Source organism: Lactuca saligna, chromosome 5 (genome assembly GCF_052625555.1).
Source record: "Lactuca saligna cultivar CGN05327 chromosome 5, ASM5262555v1, whole genome shotgun sequence".
NCBI classification, from domain to species: domain Eukaryota; kingdom Viridiplantae; phylum Streptophyta; class Magnoliopsida; order Asterales; family Asteraceae; genus Lactuca; species Lactuca saligna.
In genome coordinates this window covers 13570696-13587453 of record NC_136421.1, presented here as the reverse complement: position 1 = coordinate 13587453, position 16758 = coordinate 13570696, and the positions used below count along the sequence as shown (strand labels likewise).

General features: G+C 38.1%; 3 protein-coding genes across 3 annotated transcripts; 1 reads left to right on the top strand and 2 right to left on the bottom strand.

Annotated features, from left to right (window-relative positions):
- Positions 1 to 3497: 3497 nt before the first annotated feature.
- Positions 3498 to 3979, top strand: LOC145047522 (ubiquitin domain-containing protein DSK2b-like). Its single transcript, XM_078995820.1, has 3 exons — positions 3498 to 3529; positions 3612 to 3701; positions 3788 to 3979. Exons 2-3 carry the CDS (start codon positions 3626 to 3628, stop codon positions 3970 to 3972), a joined length of 261 nt encoding a protein of 86 aa, XP_078851946.1. The 5' UTR covers positions 3498 to 3529; positions 3612 to 3625; the 3' UTR covers positions 3973 to 3979.
- A 7633-nt stretch (positions 3980 to 11612) lies between these two features.
- On the bottom strand, positions 11613 to 15191 carry LOC145045064 (uncharacterized). Its single transcript, XM_078993411.1, is given in 4 exon segments — positions 11613 to 12704; positions 13080 to 13138; positions 13709 to 13963; positions 14411 to 15191. Coding segments are annotated over 4 exon segments (2187 nt in total).
- Positions 15192 to 15224: 33 nt separating this feature from the next.
- LOC145045063 (uncharacterized) lies at positions 15225 to 16376 on the bottom strand. Its single transcript, XM_078993410.1, has one exon. The coding sequence runs from the start codon at positions 16374 to 16376 to the stop codon at positions 15225 to 15227; it is 1152 nt and encodes a 383-aa protein (XP_078849536.1).
- Positions 16377 to 16758: the final 382 nt, after the last annotated feature.

The window sequence follows — 16758 nt, the reverse complement described above, 5'->3', positions numbered from 1 at the left end:
TAACAAACATTTACACAATTATCATTGTGTTCAAATTGTATTCCCCCCCCCCCTTAAAACAGTTAAAATAGATAAAAGATTCAGTACGGGGTATGAACTCACCTGATGTGGGTGATTCAAATGGGTATGCGCGTACGGATGAGAAGTTCCACGAATGAAGTTTCGAGACACAATAAGTCCTAAATGATATTTAAGGACACATAATGACATGAATATAGTGTTTATAAACAACTATATGAAAGATAACACCTTCTGGGACTAGGAAACACCTTGGCTAGGTGTTGGAATCACATGTGATTCAACATAGGAAGGTATAAGGCACACACATGAGTTTACTACCATGAGTTCATGGCCCAAGGGAGTTTACGGCCGTAAACTCAAGGCTACACATGTGGGAATACAAGTTTGAAAGCTAGGGAATGTTTTAGGGACATTAGCTTTAACCTAGTATGAGAAACACCACCTTCATTGGAATTTTTGAGGATTTCACGGCCCAAATGAGTTTACTACCGTAAACTCATGGCCATTTATGCTTATGAGGGTCCTAAAGGTCATAAGGAAGTATTCTAAATTCATGCCTAAGCCTTAGGAAGTGTTTGTGTCATCAAAACACTCTTATCTTGAGTTTACGACCCATGGACCATTTGGTCATAAGCTTGCGGGCGTAAACACCTATGGGTGTTGGTATTTTGGTTGTTTTGGGTCCTAGACACATCATGGTAAAGTGCTATGCTTGTCTCTTGGCTTATGGAAGGCATTTAGGGCATTTTGGCACCCTAAAATAGAGTTCACGGCCCAAAAACTTCCTTGGTCGTGAACTCACTTCTAGCCTTGTTTCTTAATGTTTTGGGGGGTCTAAAACAAGTAATGGTAGTCTCTAGGTTTAGTCCCAAGGCTTGGAGGGGCATTGGGCACACTTTGGCCCTTATAAAGGAGTTTACTCTCCAAGATGTTCTTGGGCGGTAAACTCCCAAATCTTGTTGTTTTGATATGATTTTCATGTTATTAAGGCATATAACACACTTATATACACTTTAGGTTGAAGTACTTACAGTTGGGGGTGATCAGGTGAAGATCCTTGAGAGAGAAAATCGACTTTTCTCTAGCTAGAAATGTAACAAATGAATCCAAAATGGCTAAATTTTCTTTATATAGCCTTGAGGGTTTTTGGTTCGAATACCATTTTTGGACTGTAGTATTCCAAACTCTTGAAGGTTTGGGCACTTATTGCAACATATTAAACCCTAGTGTATCCTCTCTCCTGATATCCTCTGGAGCACTAACCTTAAAACACTCAAACTTATCCCAAAAGTTTGATAGTTAGTTGATACAGATTTGACTTCAATTGTAGTGCATGGTTTTACCGAATGGAAATTTTTGGGTTGTCACAGTTGTTGCGGTGGGTATCATCAACAGACGAAAGATGCAGTGGGAAGGGTAAATTTGAGGAGGGGATAAATTGGAGTCATGGTTATTTGTTGTGATTTTCTTTCTACCCCAATCGATAGAAACTTGGTGGCCACCACGTCGCTGCTCAACCTCCTTCCCAACGGTCGTTGATGAAGTTAAGCAATTCTTTGGATTACTTCCTTCTTCTTTACTCACCCAATCAAGCTAATTGAAAGGTCGTTGTTCAGACCTCCACCCCAATCCCAAACACATTCTCCGCTGATGCAATCTGCAACCCAAAGATCCACTTTAATTTTTGCAATTTCATTATGCTTTCACTTTCAATTCAATTGATATAACCATATTTACAACAATAGAAATCGCTACCACACTCCAAACACAGACTGTATTCACCAAAGCAAGAAGACATTAACCATATTTCCAAACACAAACACAAACCTATTTCAATTTCCAAGGGTAATTGATTTACCTACTGTATAATTTCTTCCTTTTCTTTGATTAAATCTTTCTCGTGCTCACAATCACAATGATAAATGTAGATTAGATCATTAGACTGATGTTGTGTTTATGCAGGTTCTTGCTTTTCAATTTCCAAGGGTAATTGATTTACCTGTAGGTTCTTAACATGGGTTTGAGTTTAGATTTATTTACATGCATTCTTTACTTTTGATTTTATTTGAGTTTTGTGAATCCTACATATTGAATTTTGCAGGTGATTGAGCTCGAGAAGCACTTGCAAAAGATGCTGAAATTCTTGATGAAAAAACTTAATTCTCTGAACATATCATATGTTTCAGCAGATGAATCTTCAAGTTTCTTTAAAAAGAGGCAGATTTCATCTGTTTGATCGCCTTCCAGATCTCAAAATCAGATCGCACGAGTTATGGATTACATACATTTTACATATTAAATGCATATAGAAGTTATTACAATTAAGTAAATTCCTAAAATCAATTAATAAACGTAAATAGAAACATTTTGAAACTTCTTAACCTTCATCACTATTAACATTATATTTTTTATCTGGATCAACTTTTATTGCAATTTGGCTGGTTGCTTTGGGGTTATGTGTTGAGTGTATCCATATTTGTATTGCAGAGTAAATAATGTTGATGAACCGGAAGGAAAATTCTTATTATGCTAAATGAATTAAAAATTACTAAACTACCCTTATTACCCCTAATACCCTTACAATGATTTCTGATTATATTTTTAGAGTGATAGTGATACTAGCTACAAGAATAAAAAAAATTGAGGCTAAAATATTTCCCCCAAAATTGCCAAATATACCCCTTGGTTGAGTGATGAAAGTTTCACCTTTGTCACCGGTTGCCGGCTACCTGACCACCAGTCTTCTTTGCAGCCCCGACAACAACCAAATCTTGCTTTCAAATCCCCAGTATATGGAGCAGGTATGTTAAACATGATATACACTATAGTTTAGGTACTGGAGAATTTATAAATTTTTTTGATGGTAGTGGTGATGTGAATTTGTAGATTGTGAGTCAAAACCCCCAGCTTCGCACTATGTTCGATTCTAACCCTTAGTTGAGGGAGATGATGCAGAATCCAGAAGTGCTTCGTCAGTTAACTTCACCTCGAATGATGCAGGTATACAAATTGTGGTGTAATATTGGTTTGTAACTTTGACTGTTGTAAATTTGAGTTTGATTATAAGTTGATTTATTTTATACAGTAAATGATGTCTTTACAACAACTTCTACCCCAGCTTAATCAACAACAATCAACTTTGTAAGTGGAAATGCTTTTTTCTTTTTTTTTTCTTTTTTTTTTTTACTGTAACTGATTTGATTTAAGTTCCAAAATGATCCAATTAAGTTGGCATTTATGTATTAAGTAAAAAAGAATCACTTGAATATAGCTATCATTGGTAAAGTAGTTGAATGGATTATATTGTCTGTCTGAATAAAGTATTGTATACAACTATACATGAGGCATGTTTCTTTTCTAGACTGAATAGATGGTCTGGATGAGAGATCAAATAACCATTTTAACCTTACATTTTAAAAAACAAATTTCACAATATTCGTCAGTTTTACATGCTCAACGCATTAAGTTTTATGTTTCAGGAATCCTACTCAGACTGGTGCTTCTCCAGGTAGTAACTAGACACTTCCATTGTTAATAATTTTTATAAATCATATGCCATTTTAATATTATTTCAAGTTTTTAATCTACAGGATCACAAAACAATATGGGATTCGACATGTTGATGAGTATGTTTGGTGGACTTGGAGCTGGTGGCATGGGAGTCCCAAATGTCCTTGATGGTAAGTCAAATTCTTTTGTAAATTTACGTTTTTACCCTGAACTTTTATTTATAATGATGACGATGATTATTGTTTTTAATTTGTAGTGGCACCAGAGCAACTTTATGCAACTCAACTATCTCAACTTCAGGAGATGGGATTCTTTGATGTGCAGGAGAATATTAGGGTTTTATGTGCTACTTCGGGCAATGGTCATGCTGCTGTTGAGAGATTTTTGGGGAAACTTTGGTCCATGATGGTGATGATGTGGCATTCTTTCTGTTTTAGTTAAGGATAACCTGTTGGCATGTAATGTTAGTTGATTTTTTCTTTAAAGTATCACCAAGGGCATTTCAGTGGAAACATTTTTTTTCCCAGTTTTTGGTCCCATTACCAGTTAATCAACCAAACAATAAATCTCACATCACCCTTACACTCTAAACATGTTCATATTGAACTTCTAAGTTAGTTTAGTAAATTGCATTATTGATCAGTTCTTTTCACATCCATCCCCGCAACGCGGGGATCCTCATCTAATTAGTAATTAAAATTATTTACCTTTTCAAAAGCAAGATGTGTATACAAAAACAACATGTCGCCGTGGTGTTGTTTTTATAAACCGGAGCGAAAAAAAATTGGTGGGAAAAATTCTCATCGACCTACAAGAACGACATGTCTACGTTGAAAATTGAATTTTCAAAATTTATATAAAAAATTTTAATCGATCAGTACAATTAGTTTCTTGTAATATTTCGCCATAACCATAAAATTGTAAAAAGTGAAAAGTGATAAGCAAACTATATCAAGTTCGGGTCTGGACATCTTTTTTCTTGCATGACACATAGCGAACTTACCTCATATAACAAGAGTGATGAGCGAGGACCTATTGGTGGACACACGGATACCCATTGGTAGCGTTTGCCCTTGAAGATATGTATGTACATTACATATCTAATCTAATTAATGAATATACTTAAAGCTTTTCTGTTTTTGTGCTATTGTTTGTTCTTTTAATGTGTCATAAAAACAAATATATTATAATTGCATATATTGTAATAAAAAAGCTAAATAGTAAGAACACACATAAAATTATAGAAAACTAGAGATTGCTTAGCCCCCCATTCCGCTGGGGACGCAAGCAACAGTTGATGTGTTTTTGTTATTCTTTTGAGGCTTCATGATTCTACAAACGGTGAGATGGGGATGAAGAAAAGAAAAGCACGTAAGAGGTCCAATAGAGAAGGGAAAACATGTCTAGAGAAGCATCTAAATTTAAATAATAATAATAATAATAATAATAATAATAATAATAATAAAAAGACAGCATCATCTATATAGGGGCTGCAAACTAAAGATGCTAAAATGTGGTGGCAAAATCATGAACTTCCTAAACAGTACTGTTGTTAAGAACTTTATAATGTGATGTGATTTGGTGTATGTCACAACAAAACATGTAATCCCATCATAAGCAGATGGTTTTGGATCCATCCCTTTGGTTCTTTAGGTTTTGCATGTGCAATCAATTAGGGCTATACATTCCAATCTATTGTTACTATACTAAAGTACTGAAATGACATCTCAAGCATCTCATTTCCTTGCCATCCATCCTAATATATAATTAGAAATTATTCACATCAATTTTGACATCTATTTTACATCATACTCTTTAAGCTTTCTTTAAATCTTAACCTCTAATTAAAATCTTCACAAGTACGCAAGCATTAAAGTAGTGTATGGTTTACGACATTATCTTGTCTCATAATTTAATACACAAGACCACCTTCAACTTGTTATCTCATTAAAAGCAACCGTGAGTAGCTTGGGCTCAGATTCGGCAAGACTTTATTCTATAAACATCTTTCGTACACATCGATTCCTTAAAATAATTCCCATTTCTATCTCATCCGAAGGACTAGAACTTTAATTTGTTGACTTAATGTATTTAGGTAAATTATGTTTGAGTATTTATTTTTTATTTTTATTTATTAACTTACATAATAAATTAATTAGTAATGAAACTCAGAAGTCAGAAAAATGATACTTTCCACAATAAATTCTTATATTTTAAAACTTTGCTCTCATTTTTTTCTTCTATTCCGCAAGAGTGACATCTTTTTATCAAATGTTTTTTTTTTTTTTGAAAATTTAGTATCCAGATAACATTTTATCTAGATAATACTAATTAATGAAAAGAAAAAACTAAAAAACTAGATGAAGTTTGGTCATATGATTAAAATTCACATGTCTATGTTATGGTTATTAGGTTTAAACACTAATGTGCTAGGGCTTTCCGTTAGAAAAATGCATAGTTGACACAAAATTCATTTCGAACACATTTCAAATGTTTACACAATCAATATAGTCTTAATCTAATGATGCTTCACCTTAGATTATTTTTGTTCGAAAAGTAGGATCAAAATATCAAAATAACTTTGGTAATTTCAAGAATCGTGTATTGGAAATATTTTTCAAAATATGGAAATTTCAACTCTATTTCCAAAGGTATCCAATAAATACTTTCAAAAGTTGTGATCGGGATGTCAAACCCACCAAACAAATTACACCCTTTGATTGCTAACTAAACGTAATATAATGGTAAAAAGGGGTATCGATCCTCGGGGAAATGGTTGTATTCAATCACCAATGCAATTTAATAGAACTAGTGAAATTAAACTAACTAACTACAATTAAAATAAAAAGGGGGGTGTTTGATTACTTGATAACTAAAATACTTGAATAACTAAAAAACCTTGCAATTAAGCAAGTTGATGAGATGCTCAAAGGTTGTGAATAATTGGTTAACTAAGGCAATTCAACACAATGAACATTTGTGTGTTTATCATTAGGATCTAATACAAAGCTTATCTTTCATCCCAAATTGGTTATAGCAATCATGAAGCATGATATGCCAAGATTCCTCATAGATAGTATGGAGGTTGGGGAAGCCCACAACACACCTTCTTAATTAAGATCAAGGGTCAATTGAAGCAATTAATCCCAAAAAATCAATTAGCTTTAAGAATGAAGGAATCCCCAATTCCTAGAGGATGTCAAATGCTTACACATCCATAAAGGAGATATGATTCACAAGCTAGAGATGATTTCTACCATCATAAAGCCTTTGTTCTAGATAAATTCAATGATCCAATGCAAAATCAATGAAATAAATCAACTATTGCTCAATCAAATACTAAGCTCATGATCAAAGTATCAAATAAGCATAAGAATTGCAAACTAGAATCATAAACATGGAATAAATTGATAATCAACATAAATCCTTCAAAACCCACAAACATTCATTGGTTTTCAGCCAAAATTAACCAAATAAGAGTATTAGCCACTCATGGCAACAAAGAAACAAGAACAATAATCTAATTGCATAAAGAAACTACCTAAGATTTGGAAAGATGAAAGGAAATGATCTTTTGCTCCCAAAATCGCCTTTTCCAGGTCTCTAATGGTGGAAAAACGTGAATCTGAGCCCCCAGATCTGATCCCCAAAGGTTAAGGCAAGCCAAATGACCAAAATGCCCAAACTGGGCAGTTGCGCGGGTACCCGCGCGACGGAAATTCCACCCGCGCAAATGTTGCTGTAATGCTATTGGTCCACCAAGCCACTACACCCTTCCACTACCAAAGATTCCTTTGGTCCCCCCTCCTTGTCCCTGTAATTTGAAATGCACCAATCATCATTTAGCTACCAAATGGATGCTCCAAGCCCAAAATTTGAATTTTATGATCCATCTTCACAAGCCCAAATAATCCAAGCCAATATCTTTCAAAGCCCAATTCTTCCTCTTTGATTCCGCCAAGCCCAATAATGCCTCGGGAGCCCACTAAGTCCGTCTCCGATCAACCCACAACCGCAACAAGCACCGAAAAACCTACAAAATATCTTATGCAACATAACAAGCACCCGGTATGATCCATACTAAAGAAAAATAAATAAAATACAACGCATTAATGATAAAAAGATCTAAAAATCTAAAATAAACTAATAAAAATAAGGAAATAAAATAAGCTATCAAATCACCCCAAGCTTAAACCTAACTTGTCCTCAAGTTAGAACAAGACTAAAAATGAGCTCGGGATGAACTATCTAAAAAGGAAAAAGAAAGATACCATAGAACTTGGTCAACATCAGTCAACATGGTCAGAATTAGTCCTTCAATGGACCCTACGCATCTTCAAAATGTTACCCGCTTTAGAGCCATAAACCACATTCTCAACCACTTGATGGGCGAATAGATCACGGCTGGATGCGGTCGCAGTGTGCAAGACAAAGGAAACAGAGATGCGCCCAGTGGGGGCACTTTAAATCACCAATGTAGACCATAGTGCACGAAGGAAAGGCGCCTCTTCACACACTATGATTCCTACATTTGTCAGGCCAAAGTGTATAATAACGAAATAGGGTTTTGTAGCACGGCCTCCGGGCAAACATCCGGTTTCATAGGCTTCTCCCTTGTACTGTCCTTTACAGTCTACCGTCTCATCGTCGGGGCCTTTTCTCACCAAAAATCAAAAAATAAAATAAAATAATAAAAATTATACTTAACCTAAATCTAAACCTAACAACCTAAATCTTCAATCTTGAACTTCTATTATTGGGTCTTCAATCACGTTTTGCTGCTTGGAATCTGGTATTATTATTATTATTATTTATTTTTTTTTTTTTTTTAATTTTTTTTTTATCATAATCAACATATATAACATAAGTCTTGAACTTGGAATCTTGTTCTTCTTTTTGTGTTGCTCTTTTTCTTCTTTGTTTTTGTTGCTTTTCTTGAATCATCTTTAATAGGCTCTTATTTTCTTCACTTTTTCAAATTTCTTCATTCTTTGTGTTGCTTCTTGAAAGGTCTAAGGAATTTCACCAAGTAACATAGGACTCCAATAGTGAAAATTGAGTGATAGATGGAGGCTAATATGAAAACCTAATGATCATTGACAACGTGCCAAGATCAACTAAAAAGGGTGGGAAATGACTCAAAAATGGGTGTTACCGAAAAGACTTGGTCCCAAAAGATGTGAATTGGGGGACCCACTTCAAAGTTCATCAAGCACCTCAATGCAAGGTGTGATAAACAAAATCTATCTAACTATCTATTATAGACCCCTAGAAAAAATGATAACCTATCCTAAAAAGGCGGTGAGAATCTAACTAAACAAGGCTCGGACGAGACTCGGGAGTATTAAGGGGTACTCCCTCCAAAACCAAGATGCGGGTCTTCAATATCTTCAATGTCTTCAAAATACCTTACCGGGCTAGTCTTTGCTCGCACACATTGGCATGACCAACCACATCCCTCCGCACCTAGACCCAATCAAGCTACCTGCATCTGACCCCCACACAAGCGGTCTCAAAGTGGTCTGTGAGGCTCAAAACGTGCCCCATTCATCAAATACAAGGAATTCCATATCAAGACCCAGGACCAATCTATGATTCAATACTTATGACTCGGCGCTATGGTACCTGTAGGGATGAGAAGACAAGAGAGAACAAAAATGCATGAACTTAAACTAGAATGCATCTAAAAAGTATGAAAATGAGAAAAGAAAGAAAGAAAATATGCAATATTTTTGAATTTTTTTTTTATGCAATTTTTATGAATGCCCTAAATGACTAACTCTAAATGCAACTATATACAACCTAAATGCAATAAAAATAAAAGATTAGATTACCTCACCCCAAGCTTAAAATTAAGCATTGTCCTCAATGCTTAGGATGAGAGTAAGGAAGGATCATACCGGGATCAAGATGGAGGAAGCCCACGAGGAGGATAACCGTCCTTGGGCCGGAAATGATACCATAGGTCCTCCATGTAGGTAACCAATGAGGGTAATGAGACCTCCAATACAAATGTCACCAGTGGTCTTCGTCCTTAGGCTATCACATTTGTCTAAAAAGAAGGTGGCGAAATCGGGCAAAGACCAACGGTGGCGCGACATGCAATAGAGAAAATACAACTCAACGGTGTTGATTTGTCCCGGCTCGTGACGAGCAAAGATAGATGCGGATAGGATCCGGTGGGCAATTCTCCAGCAAGGATGCATGATGAACGGGTCTTTTTGGCGACTGGGATTGAACTTGGGCAAGCTCGTGATTTGGGTCCAAAATTCTACGTTGGGCAAGCTTTTGAATTGAGTCCATTAGTGGATGTAGATGTCGGAGTTGTAGATGTCATATGTGCCCATGATCTTGTTGAGTTTTTTGTACTTGAGTCGGTGCTGCCGACCCTGGAGTTTGAAAGTGAGTACCCTCGCTGTGTCATTGCGAGCATACGTGGAGAGGAATTCGATTGAGGGCTTCTTGTAGGTTCTTGCAGAAAGATCAAGAAACCGGTCCCAACCAATCTGGAAAAATAATTGTCGCAAGTGGTTGTCAAGGCCGAGTTGATCCATAGAATCTTGGTGGTAAAATTTTGTGGCGCGGATTGCACGCTTTTGGAGGTTGGATTTGAACTCGCGGCTTTGGGCACTAGTGAGGGTAAGGTTCCCATCACGATCAACATGGTCGGTGGACATTTTCTTGGATGGTCCCGAGGATTGAGCTTCACGCGAAGAACCATGAGATGTGTGAATGGTCTTATCCCTTGCCATTGTACCTGTGAATGAATGAATCTAGCAAAGACAAAAACTTGAACAAGATTATCCCTCACACTCGCCTCACACCAATCCAATCAAATCAAATAATTAAAATTGGGTAATATTCCAAATTGGCAATTTGGCACAATTCAATTCAATCAATTCAAGGCAAGCTAAGACTAATTCTATTTAACCTAATGCATAGCATAAGTCTAGTAAAATTAGAAATTGAATGCAATAAATTAAAAGGGATTACCAACTTTGTGTGTTGAAGTCCGAAAGGAATACGCAAAAATCCGCACCCCAAGCTTGAATTTGAAGCCCACAAATTAAGTCTTTTGAATCTCCGGTGAGAAACAAAAATTTTGAAATTTTTGGGGAAAATTTGTGGTGGCGGCCGGCGGCAGCGGCGGCCGGCGGCCGGTGGTGGAGCTTGATTTTCCGGCGATAAGATTTTCCCAAATTAAGAGTAGATCGGTGTGCGGTGGAGTGTTTGGTACAGGTTGCCCCAAGAATTTTTGGAATTGGATGGAAGTTTTTGTCGGGATCTACGTTTTTCGGTTTTTCGGCGAGGATGAGAAGGGTGGCGGCCGGCGATGTTTTTGGAGGTAAAAGGGATGGGTTTAGGCGGAATTTGGTGGAAGAGGTAATGGTGGTGGAGCGCCGACGAAGCGTCGCTTTTCCGGCGACGAAAAACGAGCGCAACCGACGGGGACGCCTTCGTGCGGTCGGAGAAGGAGGCGGCGGCGTGTTTGGTATTCGTTGCTGACGGGAGGCACAAGGAGGGAAAAGGGGAGCCGACGGGTTAAAGGGGTTATAAGGTTGGGTGATAAATGGGTCGAATCCGGTTCAAATAGTGGGTATGGGGCGGGTATCCGGGTAAGTTTTTTGCAATTTAGGGCAAATATGGTGGCCGCGCATTAAATAAAATGAGTTAGTCTTGGCCGCGCAAACGTCCTGTGCGGGTGGGTATCAGCCGCGCGCAATAATCAGATTGTACCCCATGTTTGTGCAATTTGGAGTTCGGAATCTGCGCGGCTGGGGGTTGGTCGCGCAACATTTGCGCGGGCACCCGCGCGCAGCAATCAGAAAGCACCCCATGTTGGTGTAATTTAGAACTCGGGACCTGCGCGGTTGGGGTCGGTCGCGCAAAATCTGCACGGGCACCCGCGCGAAAGTCAAAATTTTGGAAATTTTCAAACTTCACCAAAATCACTGGAAGGCTTCTATATGCTTATTTTTATGGCTAACTTCAAATGTAGAAACACCCAAAACTTCAAACGGACATTATTTATTTACATTGCATTTATTTAACGTCTTTGCCAAGACATAGTCCCGCTTCCATCAACTTTCGTAATTTGGTACTTCCAATGTTATGTTATCGAATTCTCCCGTATCAAAGCCTTCATAAAATGGTTTCAAGCGGTGCCCATTCACCTTGAATATTTGATTTGTTTCCAAACTCTTAATTTCAACCGCACCATGATCAAACACTTTTATGACAATAAAAGGACCGTGCCATCGAGATCGCAACTTTCCCGGGAATAGTTTTAAGCGTGAATGATAAAGAAGAACTTTTTGACCTGGAATAAAGTGTTTTCGAGTGATGTGCTTGTCATGAAACGCTTTCGTCTTATCTTTGTAGATGCTTGAGTTTTCGTAAGACTCGTTTCTCAACTCCTCAAGTTCTTGAAGTTGCATTTTTCGGTGCTTTCCACTTTCTTCAAGATTGAAATTGCACTTTTTAACCGCCCAATATGCCTTGTGTTCCAATTCCACCGGTAAATGACAAGATTTTCCATAGACAAGGCGGAATGGAGACATACCAATTGGAGTTTTGTAGGCGGTCCGATACGCCCATAAGGCATCTTCTAACTTTAAGCTCCAATCTTTTCGGGTAGTGTTGACGGTCTTTTCAAGAATTTGTTTGACTTTTCTGTTTGACACTTCGGCTTGGCCATTTGTTTGTGGATGATAAGCGGTTGATATCCGGTGTGTGGCACCATATCTCTTTGTCATTGCTTCCATCATTTTATTGCAAAAATGAGTGCCCCTATCACTCACCAAGGCTCTCGGTACACCATACCTTGTGAAAATGTTTGACTTCAAGAAGTCAATAACAGTTTTTGAATCATCATGCCGTGTAGCCTTTGCTTCAACCCACTTTGAAACGTAATCAACTGCCAGGAGTATATAAGTATAACCAAACGAAACAGGGAAGGGACCCATGAAGTCGATTCCCCATACACCAAAGATTTCGCAAATAAGGATAGAACTTTGAATCATCTCATGCCTCATGGATATGGTACCCGTTCTTTGACATCTATCACAACTCTTGCAAAATAGATAGGTATCTCTTGACATTGTTGGCCAATAGAGTCAGCATTCAAGCACCTTTCACATGGTTTTGTTTTGACCAAAATGTCCCTCGCATGTATATTCATGGCAAAATTTCAAAATTGACTCGACTTCATTTTGATGAACACACCTCCGTATTAGTTGATCCGGACAATGTTTCCAAAGATAAGGGTCGTCCCATACGTAGTATTTGGAATCACTCTTCAACTTGGCCTTTTGATGCTTGGTAAAGGCGTGAGGAATTTCTTTAGTAACCAAGTAATTGACAATATTCGCATACCATGGAATGGAATTTGAGATATGGAAGAGGTGCTCATCCGGGAATTCATCAAGAATAGGAGAAGAAGACTCGCCAACATTCAACCGACTTAAGTGATCCGCAACTAAGTTTTCGGCACCACTTTTATCCTTTATCTCAAGGTTGAATTCTTGTAAAAGAAGAATCCAACGAATCAACCGTGGTTTGGCATCTTCCTTGGTCATGAGATACTTTAATGCGGCATGGTCGGAATATACAATTACTTTTGTCCCAAGAAGGTATTGCCGGAATTTTTCCAATGCGAAAACAATGGCTAGAAGTTCCTTCTCAGTGGTGGAATAGTTGGCTTGAGCATTATCCAATGTCTTAGAAGCATAGTAGATGACATGTGATGCTTTGCCCTCTTTTTGACCTAAGACCGCTCCAATAGCAAAATTGCTTGCGTCACACATTATTTCAAATGGAAGCTCCCAATTTGGAGGTTGGATTATTGGCGCGGAAGTGAGCAAGTCTTTAAGTTTGTCAAAGGCTTCTTGGCATGCAACATTGAAGTCAAAGTCGATATCTTTTTGAAGGAGAAGGCACATTGGTCGCGTAATCTTGGAGAAATCTTTGATAAATCTTCTATAGAATCCCGCATGACCCAAGAAAGATCTCACTTCTCTAACACATGTTGGGTAAGGTAGGGTTTGGATGACGTCAATTTTGTCTTTATCAACTTCGATGCCCTTTTTGGAGACGATGTGTCCCAAAATGATTCCTTGATTAACCATGAAGTGACATTTCTCAAAGTTTAACACCAACTTTTTCTCTATGCACCTTTTCAAAATCTTCTTAAGGTTACCCAAACATTCATCAAACGAATTGCCATACACGGTGAAATCGTCCATAAACACTTCGATTATACTTTCAACATACTCGGAGAAGATACTCACCATGCATCTTTGGAATGTGGCGGGAGCATTGCATAATCCAAATGGCATCCGCTTGTAAGCAAATGTTCCAAAGGGGCATGTAAAAGTTGTTTTAACTTGATCTTCGGGGGCAACGGGTATTTGGTGAAAACCCGAGTATCCATCAAGGCAACAATAATGCGATTTCCCCGTCAATCGCTCGAGCATTTGATCAATGAAAGGAAGAGGGAAGTGATCTTTCCGCGTGCTTGAATTCAACTTTCTATAATCAATGCACACCCTCCATCCATTTTGAATTCGAGTTGGTACCATTACGCCTTTGTTATTCTCCACAACTGTGATTCCTGTTTTCTTGGGAACCACTTGCACCGGACTAACCCATTTGGAGTCGGAAATTGGATAAATCATATCTGCATCAAGTAGCTTGATTATCTCCTTCTTGACAACTTCCATCATGGGAGGGTTTAATCGTCGTTGAGCTTCCCTCCTAGGCTTGCAATCATCTTCCATGAGTATTTTGTGAGTGCATACATTAGGACTTATCCCTTTGATGTCCGCTATGGTCCATCCCATGGCTTCTTTATGCTCTTTCAAGACTTCAATCAATTGGTTTTCTTCAAAATCTTTCAATTGAGAAGAGATAATCACCGGTAAAGTCTCATCTTGACCTAGATAAGCATATTTCAAATGGATAGGTAAAGCTTTCAAATCAAGTGTGGGTGGTTGGATTATGGAAGGTGGCATCTTGATTGGAGAATGAGATAATGCAACTTGAGAAACATCCTTCTTTGTGGAATTAGTAATTTCTAAAGCCTTCACAATATTTTCGACTTCGGAATCCAATGTATACATATCCAAGGTATTCTTCAAACTTTCACCTTCAAGACTCATGTTAAGCACCATCTTCAAAAGATCCCCATTTGATAACTCGAATAATTGTTGGGTGATTGGCTCAATCACATCAACTCGATACAATGGGGATATATTGCTAGGATATCTCATTGCGTTGAAGATGTTGAAGTGAATGGTCTCTCCATCAAACTCCATGGTGATCTTCCCATTGTGGACATCAATAATAGTGTGAGCGGTATTCATGAAGGGTCTTCCAAGGAGAATCATAGATGACTTGAAAGGAGTCTTTTCTTCAAGATCAATGACATAGAAATCCGCAAGAAATACTAGTTGATTAACTTGAACGAGTACATCCTCCAACATGCCTCTTGGAAATACACTTGACTTGTCTGCTAATTGAATAATGACTCCGGTTTCTTCCAAAGGTCCAACATTGAGAGATTGAAAAACCGAGTATGGCATGACGTTGATTGAGGCTCCAAGATCTAGCATGGCACTTTCAACATGTAAATCACCAATGGTACAAGGTATAGCAAACATCCCCGGGTCTTTGCATTTGGGTGGAAGCTTCTTTTAGATGACCGCGGATACATTTGCATTTACTTGAATCTTCTCATTTGTCTTGAATTTTCTCTTGTTGGTGCACAAATCCTTAAGAAATTTGGCGTAACGTGGGATTTGCTTAATGGCATCCAAGAGTGAAATGTTGAGTTGAACTTTGAGGAAAGTCTCGAGAAACGCTTGCTCTTCTTCTTGTTTCTTTGAGGAAGCCAAACGGGATGGAAAAGGTGGTGGTATGACCAATGGTTTGATGGATTTGTTGGAAGGGTCGGGTTGATCAACATTTGGCACAACCGGTTCTTTTGGAGGAACCACAACTTTTGGAGATTCCACTATGATCACTTCATCTTCTTCTTCTCTTGAAACTCTTTTAGGTTGACTTTCTCCAAGTGTTTTCCCACTTCGTAAGGTGATGGCATTCACATTGGGGTTCTTCTCGGTTTGAGATGGAAGTTTTCCCCTTTGTTCTATCTTGTTGAGAGGGGTTGCCAAGTCTACAATTTGTGCTTGAATGTTGGAGAAAGTATTCTTGGTTTCTTGTTGAAATTGGGTTTGACTTTGAGCAAGAGAAGTAACAAGTTCTTGAAGGCTCATTTGATGGTTACCACTTGATTGACCTTGTTGTGGAGGGTGTTGGTAATGTGGAGGGTTATAAGAATTTTGTGGATATGGAGGTTTTTGGGATTGGTATTGTGGATGTTGGGGTCTCATCAAAAGATTTGGTGGATTTTGCTTTGGTGGATAAGGGTTGTTTTGGTTATTCCTCCAATTTTGGTTGAAATTGTTTTGAAATCCCATGGGTCTTGGTTGACTTTGATATCCGCCCATTGCATTCACATCTTCCGGTTCACTTCCAAGTGTGGGACACTTATCCGTATAATGACCCGTCATTGCACAAATACCGCATACCATCAATTGTTGACCGCTTCCCACCACCATTTGACTTAACACATTAGTCAAATCCAAGAGCTTTGATTCCAAATGTTGAGTGTTGCTAACTTCACCAACCACTTGTGTAGAATTTCTCTTCATGTCATTTCGAGTCCCAAAATTCCGTTGATTTTGAGAAATGGTACCAAAAAGTAATCGGATCTCGTGAGGGGTTTTGTTGAAGATGTCACCACCACTTGAAGCATCAATCATCCTCCGATCTTTTTCATTCATACCCTCATAAATCTGTTGAAGAAGTAGTTGTTCGGGTATATTGTGTTGAGGACAACTTGTACACAAATTATTGAAGCGCTCCCAAAAATCATGAAATGTTTCATTTTCCCCTTGACGAATCCCCAAAATGTCACTTCGTTGGCTTGATATTCGGGAGGTGGGATAGAATTTGCTATTGAATGCCTTGAGTAACTCTTCCCATGTGTGAATAGATCCCGGTGGTAAGTTGAATAACCACTCTCTAGCTTTGTCTTCCAAGGTGAGCGGGAATGCGGTTAACTTGAAATCATCCAATGTCACATTGTCGGGCAACATGCTAACACATATCATATGAAAGGACTTCAAATGCTTTTGAGGATCTTCTCTATCCAACCCATGGAAC